At 47.4% G+C, this 12,949-nt stretch overlaps 1 protein-coding gene across 8 annotated transcripts in view; it reads left to right on the forward strand.

Annotated features, from left to right (window-relative positions):
* SLC4A11 (solute carrier family 4 member 11) overlaps positions 1 to 12,949 on the forward strand; it is a 265,118-nt gene that overhangs the window by 235,457 nt on the left and 16,712 nt on the right. For 7 of the 8 annotated variants that reach the window (XM_053256951.1, XM_053256952.1, XM_053256946.1 and 4 more), the window contains 3 exons: positions 2,689 to 2,795; positions 4,972 to 5,140; positions 10,004 to 10,177. In XM_053256951.1, the coding sequence (XP_053112926.1) occupies positions 2,689 to 2,795; positions 4,972 to 5,140; positions 10,004 to 10,177 (450 nt within the window). The remainder of the gene's footprint in view (positions 1 to 2,688; positions 2,796 to 4,971; positions 5,141 to 10,003; positions 10,178 to 12,949) is intronic. The other variant, XM_053256953.1, reaches the window with a different exon arrangement.

Raw genomic sequence — 12,949 nt, forward strand, 5'->3', positions numbered from 1 at the left:
GTGCACAGAACCAGTTGGGCCTCTGAACCGGTTCAAATGGCGGGTGGTTCCACTGGTTCGACAGTGGGGGTGGGGGTTGCATCTTTAAGAGCAGGGGAGGGTGCCCTTACCCCTCCCGCCGCATTTCCCCCACCGGCGCTCCGTTTTGGCAAAGCCCCTCAGGGGGGTGGGGAGTGGCATAACTCCCTGCTGCTCCGTTGCCACGTCTCCCGGAAGTGACGGGAAGTATCAGATGTGCCTTCACGTGCCCGGCATGGGTGCGCACACAGCAGGCGTGGCGGCCCAGCGTGTTCAGGCGTGTCTGATACTTCTGGTCACTACCAGGAGACACAGCAATGGGGTGGCAGGGAGGTGTGTCCCCCCCCACCGAGGGGCTTTACCGAAATGGAGCGCCAGTGGGGGAAATGCGGTGGGAGGGGTAAGTGCACCCTCCCCCGCCCTTAAAGATGCACACACCCCGCCCTCGAACCACCCCCGCCTAGTTCCGTGCACATCCCTAATGAGACTAACTTGGTGTCGCTCATACGTGTTGGGGAGTGGCCATTGCTCAGTGGTAGAGAACATGCATTGTGTACAGAAGCTCCCGGATTCAGTCCCTGGCAGCGACTCCACTAAGGACCAGCAGAGGCCTTTTTCTCTCAGATCTTGGAGGGCTTCTGCCAGTCGGTGTTAGATAATTGTGGTCTAGACCAGGGGCCCCAAACTATGATTCCCAAAGGCCCCGCCTAGCCAGGGATGATGGGAGTTTTAGTCCCAAGAGGTCAGGAGACCCAAAGTTGAAAACCCTTGGTCTAGAAAGACCATGGGCTAGTGGTTAGTCCATCATGTATCCATCATATATCCCATAAAAATCCCAAAGGTTTCACTCCACCTGTGATTAAAACGTTTCCTGGTGTGAATGCCGTTCTTCCTGTAAAAGGAAATTGAACCATGAGCAATGGCAGAATTAAACCCATAACAGGGTTGAAGCAGCATTACATAGCAGTGTGTGTATTGTAGTCCAAAATTCTGGCTGTATAATGGGATGTATTATGGGATGTAGTCCAAAATCCTGGCTGTATTATGTGGGTGTAACCTTAGCAGGTGCAAGTAACAACACCTAGTGGACCCCTGGCATGCCCTGGATTTAAGGGTAACACACAGCCCACTAGCTGTGCAACCGCTTCCTAGGAATTTGCTGCCACAAGATAAGGGCATGGGCCTGTTGCTTAGTGGCTGAGCATCTGCTTTGCATGCTCAGGGGCCCAGGTTCAATCCCTGGCAGCAGCTGGGGCTGTGGAAAGCCCTTCTCTGGCTAAACCCTGACTTGGTGTCCCCTGCTGACTGAGCCAAGAGGCACCTTTTCCAAGTGGTGACTCTCTTTATTTGGCAGGAGGAGAGCAACTGGCCCTATCCATCCCCAGCGCAGCATTTCTCCAGTGGCTGTTGCTGATGATTGCTTTGTGTTTCTTTTTTAGATATTGAACCCTTTGGGGACAGGGAGCCATTCTATTTATTTAGTTATTTAATTAGTTATTTAGTTAGTTTATCTTGTTGTGAACTACCCAGAGATGTAAGTTTTGCACGGTATAAAAATATGTTAAATAAAATAAATAAATAATAAATAAAATAGTTATTTAGTTAGCTATTTAGTTAGTTAGTTAATGTCCATGTAAGCTACTTTGGGAACTTTTGTTGAAAAGCAGTATATACATATTCATTGTATTCGTAAATGCTGCCAGTCAGTGCAGAGAATACTGAGCTAGCTGGACCAATAGTCTCCCAATACACATCCGCTTTCTCTGAAATCATCTGCTTTGTATGCGGAAGGTCCCAGGTCCAGTCCCTTGTACCTCCCAGGGCAGACTGGGCAAGAACTCCTGTTTGAAACCCTGGAGAGCTGCTACCTGTCAGAGTAGACCTGAGCGTAGATGGACCAGTGGTTTGACTTGGTGTAACGCAGCTTCCTGTATACCTGTAATGATGGCCACTGGGCCCGGCCGCTTCAAAGGGGATTGAACAGTCTTTTGGAGGAGGGGAGGTTTGTCAATGGCTGCTGGCCATGATGACCCATCGGGAGCCTCCAAATCCATAGGCAGCATACATACCACTCAATACCGTTTGCTGGGAGCACCAGAAGCAAGAGGCCTTTCTGCTTTGCTCGTGCCTCTGGGGAACAGAGTGCTGACTCCGGAGGGCTTCCCTCGCATTGTTAGGCTGCTGTAACTCACGAGGGTTGTCTCCCCACATCCTCCAGCAACTGGGGCACAAGAGCCACATGCCCAGGGCTTTTTCTAATGTGCAACCTGACACAAACCACACACTTCTAAAAGAGCATTTGTCCCGATCGAAAATTGCCACTGCTACTCCCTGCAGAATCTTCACCAATGAATTCAACACTCTTCTGCAATCAAGCTGTCAGATTCTGAGGATTTTCTCCCACTCTGTGTAGGCGTCTAAATAAAAGCGCCTCCAGGCAATAAAGTATGGGCTCACTGGCCAAGAAAGTGCACAGGTGTGACGCTACAGCAACAGATGCTTTGTGTGCAAATTACACTCTCAAACCATTATACAGTTCTGAATTTTTCCTTTAAAAAAAAAAAAAAATCCCTCCCCCTCCAACTTCCTTACATTTGGAAGTTTCTACAAGTCTGAACAAGTTTGTCCGTATAAGTGTGCCCTGACACCATCTTTCTGTAATCCTTGCAGCCCCTATCTGCACTCCAGAGTCCGTGAAATCCTGTCTGACTGTGCCTTGCCCATTTCTGTCCTAACTTTCTCCATCGTGGGATCCTATTTCTTCAAGGAAATAGAAAGTAAGTATTCATCTTTGCTCTTCTGCATTTACTAGCAAGGGGGAAGCCAGTTGAGGTTTGGGGATTGCAGCAGACAAGCCCCAAAGGATAACTCAGAACGCGTCCCTAAGATCCCACGGCTTGTCTGTGTGCCTTGCCTTGCCTTGCTGTATAATTAACACCCCCAGTTCACAGTTGGCATTAATTCATGCAAAGAACTAATCAAAGGAGATGGTATCAACAGGCTTTGTTTTGTCCCTGTGAGTTATTCCAGTCCATAACTTCATTTTTGTGTAATTAAAGTGACGCCCTTATTCTTAAAAAGAGTTTATCCTTCCTATTATCTTGGCAAGGGAACAAAAGGACTGCCTGATTACCCAAGGCAGGAAGGGTTGTCGGCAAACACGCCGATGTGGTGGTGATGAGATTGACCTGAGGTTTTCACTGCCACTTTATATTTTCCTAATTGTGCTGTGCTAATGGTCCAGAACATCTGGTAGGATTATCAGATACACAAGGAAATCTAAAAAATTATCCAAGGTCCCATTGGCCAAATAGATCACCTTTTCCACATCAGGAAGGGAGAAGGGGGAGGCAGGAATTCCAGCATCCTGGTGATGACGCGCGTGGGAAATGTGAGGAAATGAATGGAATTAAGAAATGCCTTTTTTCCTCCCCATGGCCATCATTCCATCCATTCCAAAATGGAAAGTGGCAGATTTTGTTGTCTGTGTTTGGTGACTTCCTTAATGACAACAATTGCTCCCTTGCCACCTGCCAGAAAGCAACTTCATGGTATACTTAAAAACCTCCATTATGGAGCTTGCAGAGGAACGACTTCAGACATGCCTCCACTGCTGAGCTTGGAGCTGGCCAGTCATTGGAGGGATGAAAGATTTAACTCTGGTGTTTTGCTCTGAAGCCATCATGTAGTTTCTGGGTGTTCCCATCACAGCTGTTGTCTCAGATGGCAACACGTACATCCCCAACCAGGTGGCCGCCTTGTTGTGTACAGAGAATGGGGGAAATATGTATTGTGATGGTTAGTCAACTGCAGGACATGCTTCCCCAACCGCTTCTGGTCCAAGCAAAGACAGGATCTGTACTGGCGTCAATAAGAGGGTTGTGAGGGCAGCGGCCTCATTGACTGCATAGGTCATGAAAGAGTTTCATAAGTTCATTATTATGGTCCAAGACCAGAAAACAGCAACAGAGGCAACAACCAACAAAATACAGAGTTATAAGGACTGTTACTTAACTATCAAATTACATTAATCACTAATTCGTTTCACAATCAGATTCAGGAAACCCGGCATACTGCTTAGGAATTTAAGCCATGGATTTGACCACCTGTTTACTAATACAGCAAAATTGTGCAACATTAAAGGTGATGTCAGTATTAGAATCTGAGAGAAGCAGGGAGGTGTAAAAAATTGTCCAATCTACCTCGCAATTTAATTAAAATTGAAGTGATAAGGAGGTGGCGGATATCTCTCTAGAACTCATGGTCTAATAGAACATGATCCACGGTTTCAGCCGCTCCCAATTGGCAAGGGGCAAATCCATTCTGCTTAGGGTTGGAAGGGAAAGAGAGAACTGCAGAGCTGGACTCTAGCCAAGGTGTGTTATGGGTCTGGAGCAGACCCTGGCTAAGACTCCTGAGAAGGTTCATCATGACTTCAAAGAGAGGTTCCCAGTCTTGGTTCCCCTGGTGATGTTGTACCACAACCTCCATGAGGTTTAGTCCAACAACATCTGGGGACCCAAGGTTGGGGACCCCCAAATAGAGCAATAGCCTTCTCAACAAGCTGTAATTCTCTGGCTCAGTGGAAGGTTGATGGCTTTATCAGCACCAGGGGCCAAACAAGAATTCTGCCAGCCAGGGAGCTGCCATTAATTGGTCTGCCCTCATTCTCATGTGATATAAACAAGCAGCTGGTTGATGTGCCAGGTGTGCAATTCCAGAACTGTTAACCACAAAAGAGAGAACCAGGCCGACCTCTCTGACACATTGAGATGGACGAAGAGTGGGTTTGCCTGACACGCCTTGCCTTGCGATGGCTGCGGATCAGAGCCTCGTCATCTGAAACCGCCTCCGTTGCATAGACTTGCAAGCACAATTCACTCAGATTCTCGTGTCTGTGTCTCTGTCTGATCGGGGTGTAATGTGATGAGCTTCTGCATGTTTGTGTTTCAGTGTCCAAATTCAACTACAACCAATCAGAGAACTTGTTCGAGTTGGCTCACATCCGGGATCTCTCCATTGCCTCTGTGATGAGTGCGATGGGCTTGGGCTTCCTGCTCTCCATGCTTTTTTTCATCGAGCAGAATATAGTGGCTTCACTCACCAATGCCCCAGAGAACAGGTAATGAGATTTTTGTTTGCATTTTACCCTTCTGGTCTTACTTTTCCACTTCCAAGCTGAGTCTCGCTTTAGAGGGCTGCAGAAGGCAGGGTAGGCTGGAAGGCCTCACGTCAGGTCCTGCTCCCTCCACCATGAGCATATTTAAAACTTGGGTTTGCTTTTTTTTTTTTTTAACCTACATCTTTTAAAAATACCCTTAAGACACACCTGTTTTCTCAGGTTTTCGATTAAAATTAGTTTTAAACTGTTCAATTGTTTTTATCCTGTGAAATTGTTTTAATTGTTTCACACTCTGTGAATTGCTTTTAATTGTTTTTATTCTGTGAAAGTGTTTTTTTTTCCTTAATTGTCATTTGGATTGTGTACACTGCCTAGAGATGAATATAATAATAAATAAATGTATATGGCATGCAAGAACACATTAATTTCTCCAGTGGTTTCAAGGCTTTCAGCTAAGGTTTCATTTTTGTGTAATAGCGGAGTTTTCATACCAGTATGAAACGAGAGAGAGAGAGAATTAGTCTATTCTTCTCCGAGGAGACGTAACCTTTTTGCATTTAATATTCACAATTCACTACAATTGCCCAGTTGCAACTTTAACTACATGTTAAACTACAGTTTATGTATAGCATCAGAAGCTTGCTTGCAAAAAACTGGATGCAAAGCCAGTGCTCACTTAATGCACAGCAGACCCAACTCTGTTCCTTAGAGAGGTGCAATTTTGGCTGGTTAGGCAGCATCCTCCTACTGAGTCAAACCTTTGGTCCATCTAGGTCAGTACTGCCTGTACCAACTGGTAGCAGCTCTCCAGCATTTCAGAAAGGTATTTCCCAATCCCACCCCTTCCTAGAAGAGCAAAAGGTTTCAAGTTCCCTCCCTGGCAGCATCTCCAAGATAGGGCTGGGAGAGACTCCTGCCTGCAACCTTGGAGAAGCCGCTGCCAGTCTGTGAAGACAATACTGAGCTAGATAGACCAATGGTCTGACTCAGTATATGGCCACTTCCTATGTTCCTAGAGGTGCCAGGGATTAAACCTGGTATCTTCTGCATGCAAAACAGATGCTCTTAGCTATGATCTTTTTCACTAGACCGGGGCGTTTGAGGGCATGTCTTTTTTGTGGTGGTAGTGGTTGTTTGGGGCTTCCTAACAACTGTGATGCACAATTGATTTGTGGCATTACACACACACTCACTCACACACTAACCATCTCTGGGAATCTCGCATTAGTTTTCATGTGGTATCTACCTATTTTCATGAGGAACCATGAGAAATTAATAAAAAACAATCTGCCCATCTCAGGACTGTATTGGCAAAGCTGCAAGTGCTCACTGAAATGACACACACACTCCACCCCACCCCCATTCAACTTATAAAACCTTAGAATCCTCCTGAAAGGGGTGTTCAGCATGTGACTTCCCTTGCAGGCTGCCAAGTTTAACTTTAGAAGGAGATCCCGACGTGTCTTTGCCCCAGCGCCTGCATTCCCCTCTGTTCAGCAGCGCATTCTTGGGTGAAGGTGGATGAGCTCAAAGTAGGGCAAGAAATAGAATGTGGTCTGCCTTTTATCTCGCTGCAGTCGTGATTTGCGCCCAGCCTCGGAGGCGAGAATCTGCCGCGTTCAAATATGCCCTTTGATGTTCCAGTACCAACTAGAATCAAACAGAGGGGGCAGGGGTTGGTTGTAACAGGTCCCCCCTCTCCTTTCAAGCATAGGGCTTGTTGGCTTGTCAGATAATGGGGTCTGGGTCTTTCCTGCCTGGTTTTAGAAAGAAATCGTCACTGCGGGCTGCAGAAGGATGCAAAGGCTTTTCCCTTCACCTCCCCATCAGTCCAGTGGTGCAGCCTCCTTTCCCTCCAGTATACTGAATTCATACACTGGGCTCTTCCACACATCTGCAGCGCTTCACATGATTCATAGGCAAGTTGCCTCCCGGGAGGGTTTCAAGATCTGGCCACAATTCCAGCTTCCATTGCCCTGAGCTTGCCATCCCCTCAAGGGGTTTCAGACATGTTTTGCTAACAGCCGAACATCATGGACTTCGGCTCATGTTTCCAAAATCAGTCTAGTGAAACGTCTAGAAAGATGCACGTGCTTGTAATGCTGGAAGGGTCTAAATCAAACCGGAGTCCCCAGATGTTGTTGGGCTACAGAATAGATCGGGGGGGGGGAGGCTGTAGCTCAGTGACGGAGCATCTGCTTAGCATGCAGAAGGTTCCAGATTCGACCCCTGGCAGCATATCGGGGTTCAAATATCGATATCGGTTTGATATCAGGGTAGGGCAGAGGAACATTCCTGCCTGAAGCCCTAGAGGTCCTCTGTCAGTCAGAGCAGACAGTTCTAAGCTAGATGAACTAATGCTCTGACTTGGTAGATGGTAGTGGTGTGCACAAAATCAACGAGCTCAGTTTCATACCAAACGGTCCAGTTTGTTTCTGCACCCCCTTGAAACCACCCCCCCCGTTTGGTTCGGGGTGGTTATCTATCTATCTATCTATCTATCTATCTATCTATCTATCTATCTATCTATCTATGTTGTACTCGCTCCCTCCAGGGAACTTCTCCAAGGCTGCAGGGGCGGGGTGTCTCCAGAGTTTCCTCCCCCCTGCCGGCCTCCATTATGAGGCAAATCACCCTAGTCAGGCGGTCTTCAGCCCATTCTGGGCCTCACCCCCCATCGTGGCGGCTATTTTGGAGGCCTCCACACATGTACAGTGGGCATCTTTGTGGCCGGACAGCCTCCAAAATGTGCATGAGTGGCAGCCACCACAACAGGGGTGAGGCCCAGAACAGGCTGCAGACCACCCAAACAGGACTGTATAATGGAGGCCCATAGCAGGAGGAGGAACCTCCAGAGACTCACTCCCCTGCCCCACCCCACAGCCTTAATAATTAGAAAAGATTGCTAACCCCCCCCCCCCGAACAGCTTGGAGGGGGTTTCGGTTCGATAGCGGACCAGACAGGTTCATTGTCGAACCTGTTCACACATCGCTAGTAGATGGCAGCATCCTATGTTCCCGTTACCTCCCCCCCAGCCACATGGATGATGGGAGTTGTAGTTTGACATTATCTGGAGGCCCAGGTTTGAGAACCCAGGGTCTAAATTAAAGCAAAAGACTCTGACTGCAAACTTCCTGGGGGGAAACTCTACAGTTCACACATCTTATTCTCACATAGGATTTGCCTTAAGATAGTGTTTCCAGTAGTGAGCCTTGGCCTCTCTGGAGTACTGGAATGCCACTGGGCATGTGCAGAGTTGTCTTTACCATTACCACTGAGAAGATGCAACCAGTCCTAACTCTTTGGGGCTTTGGGAGAGGGGATGCCAGAGTAGCTGTGAGCCTTATCCTCCTCACCAGCTTCTCGCAAAGTGCACATCTCCAGCTATTTCTTGGTTTCTTAATGTAAACTTTGTTTAAAAATGCAAGTAGAAGCAGCCCTAAATAATAAAGCCCTGGATTTGAATGGAAGCCACAATGGTCTTTGTGAAGCAGGCTCTGCCTTGGTTTGCATTTGGATTTGTGACTACATGTGAACCCTGTAAGATATTCCCCTTCGGGGATGGCCTCAGTAACTCAGTGGAAGAGCATCTGCTTTGCATGCAGAAGGTCCCAGGTTCAATCCCTGGCAGCATTTCCAGGTATGGTTGGGAAAGACTCCTGCAACCTGCCTGCAACCTCGGAGAAGCTGCTCCAGTCAGTGTAGCCAGTACTGAGCTAGATGGACCAATGGTCTTATTCTGTATAAGACAGCTTCCTATGTTCCAGACAAGAAGTTTTGCTTTTTAGCTTTGCCTGGATATCTGTTATATAAGACAAATTTGGGAAAGTGATACTGATAGATCCAGCAGAGTCAGAATTGTGGGTTGGCCTTCTTATTGACAATCTCTGTTTTCAAAGAGAATATTTAACTGCTTTCCAATTCATGTCCAGCCTCTCATTCAATGTGCTATTTTCAAGACATTCGTTGTAGTTCAGATTAGGGACAAGGAGAAGGTACACTTAAAATCTAATGGTGGTAGGTCTTTCAGTGGTTTTTAGTAGATCAAGTAGGATTGTTATCTCCCAGTTTTGGGGGGCAATTGCAAGCGACATCAAAAAGGCTCCCTCCTCCCACCCAAATTAGACTGCTGAAACTAAGAAATCTTGTGGGGGAAGATTTCTCCCCAGTGGGATTTTTTGTGAAAGGACTGTGAGCTCAGATCTGGTGGTACTGGAAACCAATTCCTGGACTGAGTATTATAGTTCAATTACTATACTGCCTTTTATAACACTCATCTCAAGGTGGTTTACAAAAATCAAAATCCAAGAAAACCTTTTTTAAAAGCACATTAAAAATTAATAATAAAAATTAATGATAACCATAAAAACATCAAAAAGCAACCATTAAAAAAGACATACTAGCAGGAGAGCTGAGAAACCTGGCAGCCCCTAAGGGGGTAAGAGTCTGAACAAATAAAAAGGTTTTGAGTCGTTTTTTAAAAGCAGCCACAGACTTCAAAGAGTGGACACTCACTTGGAGCAGATTCCAGAGCCTGGGGGCAACAACAGAGAAGGTCCTGACCCTTGTGCACGACAATTTAGCCTCTCCCAGTGTTTGCAGGAACCCTTGGGAGCATGTGCAGAATCGTGACTCAGGGGATTGCTCAGCCCAAGTATATGACTGCCTGCCGAGTCTGGTTTCTGTACCTAGCCCAGGTGTTGACCTTGGGGATCTAGTGGAAACCAAGGCAGCCCCCGCCCCGGTCACAAGCCTGACATCTCCCCACCCCTGTGTTGAATGACTGTTCTGATTCTCAGCTACTTGTTGTTCTGACCTGGCTTCTGTGCCATGAAACCTGTATTAACAAGAGTTTATTTCAGGTTAGTGAAGGGAACTGCTTATCACTGGGACCTCCTCCTTGTGGCTCTGATTAACATAGGGCTTTCCATCTTTGGGCTACCGTGGATCCATGCTGCGTTCCCTCACTCCCCGATGCACGTCCGAGCTCTGGCCTATGTGGAGGAGAGGGTCGAGAATGGGCACATCTATGAGACGTAAGTAGCGGCCGCCATTTTGCTGTGCTTGTTGGAAGGTCCAGTCTGATGGTGGGTTGTTGGAAGGTTCCAGGTTGGACAAATCAACCGTAGATGAACTAATATTTAAAACGGAAATGGGCCAGTTGGTTGCTGGAATGGTAGGTGTGGACATAGGCGGCCTTGGATGGGACTCCTTGCTCATACCATGAACATGGGAAGATGCCTTCTGTTGAATCAAACCATTGGTCTCTGTGGCCCTGGACTGTCGATTCCAGGGGTTCTCAAACTTGGATCCCTGGGATGGAAGTTGAACTACGACTTCCATCACCCCATGCTACATTGGCCAAAGGCCATATTGGTCTATTCCAACTGTCAGCTGCTTTCCAGGTCTTTCCAAGTTTTGCTACCTGAGTTCCTTTGAGTGGAAGTGACAGGCATGGAACATGGGACCTTCTTCCTGTGTTCATGTGCTCTGCCACTGAGTTATGGCTGTGGACAAGTTAGACTGACTCTCTCTCTCTCTCTCTCTCTCTCTCTCTCTCTCTCTCTCTCTCTCTCTCTCTCTCTCTGTAAATGCAATGATTACCAAAGCTATGCTGGAAGTACTGCAGGGATTAATAATAATAAATTGATGTAACATAACACTGTGTGTGAAACCCTCTAGATTCTGAGCATAGCTCCAGCTTTTTACAGCTTAGTTCTGGCTGCTCAAAGCCGCCCCACAATGAAAAAGGTGGGAAGTGCCTCCCACAGTTTCTTGAGTTTGGGCAATCTTCTAGTGGAAGGGAGTTCCACAGTTGAGAGGCAGCGCTAAAAAGAAGTCTGTCTCTCTCCATGCTCTTGATTTCTGAAGTTGGTTTGCAAATGGTATGATATTCCAAACCAGGGGTTCTCAAACTTGCAGCCCAACAATATCTGGGGACCCAACTCCCATTATCTTCAGGCATTGTGGGTGGGGATGATGAGAGTTACAACATCATCATCTCCAGCAACACTGGGAGAACCAAGACTGGGAACCCCTGATCCTGAGGGTGTTGACTCCATCCACAATGGGTCAGAGAGAAACTGAGCCTCTGGGGCAGGCTACCAAAGCTTTCATACCTACCAGCTGAAGATCCCCAAACATCATCAAGGGTTTTAAGGAGGGGGGGCCACTGGGAGCTCTCCTCAACCCTTAACTTTTCCTCTCGCAAATGTTCTCCCCCAGCCCAGAGTGGTGACCCACACCATATCGCCACAGAGTTGGGGGCAATTCCTAAAGACTATGTTGCTGTGAAGTTGGGCTCTGGAAGAACCATTCCGCTCCCCTCTTTTTTGTGCACTGAAGAAAGCAGGCTGGCTGTTTTGCTCTCATCTCAGCCTTCTCCTTGATGGTGCTGCATCTTTCTAAAAATGCATACGCCACCAAGCTCTTTAGGAACATAGGAAGCTACCATATACCAAGTCAGCCCATTGAGCCATCTAGTTCAGTGATGTCTACCCTGGACTGGCAGCGGCTTCTCCGGGGTTGCCTCTCTCAGCCCTGTCTGGAGATGGAGCCAGGGAGCAAACTTGGAACCTTCTGCATGCAAGCAGAGAGGTGCTCTTCCCAGAGTGGCCCCATCCCATACTGGGAATATCCTACAGTCCTCACACATGTAGTCTCCCATTCAAATGCAAACCAAGCTGGAACCTGCTTAGCAAAGGGGGCACTTCCTGCTTGCTGCCTCAGCTCTCCTCCCTGCATCTGCCCCTGAGTTGCATTCTCTCACTGGCCGGCTGTTGGCTTGGGCACATGTACAGTATTGCCATTTTCTGGACTGAACCTCAAAACCAACCGCTGAATAGCAAAAAGGCTGTATCTCTTGCACTCCTTCGCATGCGCACACACCTGGCGTGCTCAGATTTGAAACTCTTCCTTTCTGACCGGTGAATCAGTGACCAAAACCCCACCCTTTTTCTTTCTCAGAAATCCCCTTGGCACAGTACGTGCCCCAGCTAAGCCTCTCTGAGCTGTGCGGCTTTGCTATAGCCAAGCCCTTCCATTCTTTCTCGTTATAAAAATATCCAGGCTGCCTCCTTATAGTGGCAGAAATGCTGTGGCAGTTAGTTACTGCAAAGGCTTCGGGAAAAGGCATTTGTGTGGATTTTTATCTGGAAAGGCCCTAGCCGGCTTTCTCTGCCACCTCTCGCCTTCTTGACACGCTACAAAGAGCCCGGTTGACTTCTTTGCATCCTATTCTGTCTAAAGCGAGGCTGGGCAAACCGGGCCCTCCAGCTTAGGAAACTTACTGCTGTATGTGCATTCAGCGTAATGTGTGAATAGCCTGTATGTGTGTATGCTGTACGTAGATTGTATGTGCACTGAACACAATGTGTGAATATGGCAGAGATGGGAGGTGTACTGTTGTACGTGCGTTCAACACATGTGGATAACGGTATATGAATCTGTGCAGATCTTGAAGCACATAACATGTAGGTGGGGTTCTCTAATACAGTGGACCCTCGACTTACGAACTACTCGACATCCGTAGTTTTCGACTTACGAACGACAAAAATGACCGGAAGTCGTTGCCGGTTTAGATGCGGCTTCCTCGACTTACGAATGTTTCCAGACCTCCGTGGGTGCGCTTTTCGACTTACGAAAATTTCGACCTACGAACGTGCGTTCGGAATGGATTAACTTCGTAAGTCGAGGGTCCACTGTACTAAGATTCACTCAGTCTTGTTATTAGTGAATTTTGGGTTAATTCTGTGACCACTAGAGGGCAGCCCGGTTGGGTACATCTGTTGTGATTGTATGTACACCTT

Source organism: Hemicordylus capensis, chromosome 5 (assembly GCF_027244095.1).
Source record: "Hemicordylus capensis ecotype Gifberg chromosome 5, rHemCap1.1.pri, whole genome shotgun sequence".
Classification (NCBI taxonomy): Eukaryota; Metazoa; Chordata; class Lepidosauria; order Squamata; family Cordylidae; genus Hemicordylus; species Hemicordylus capensis.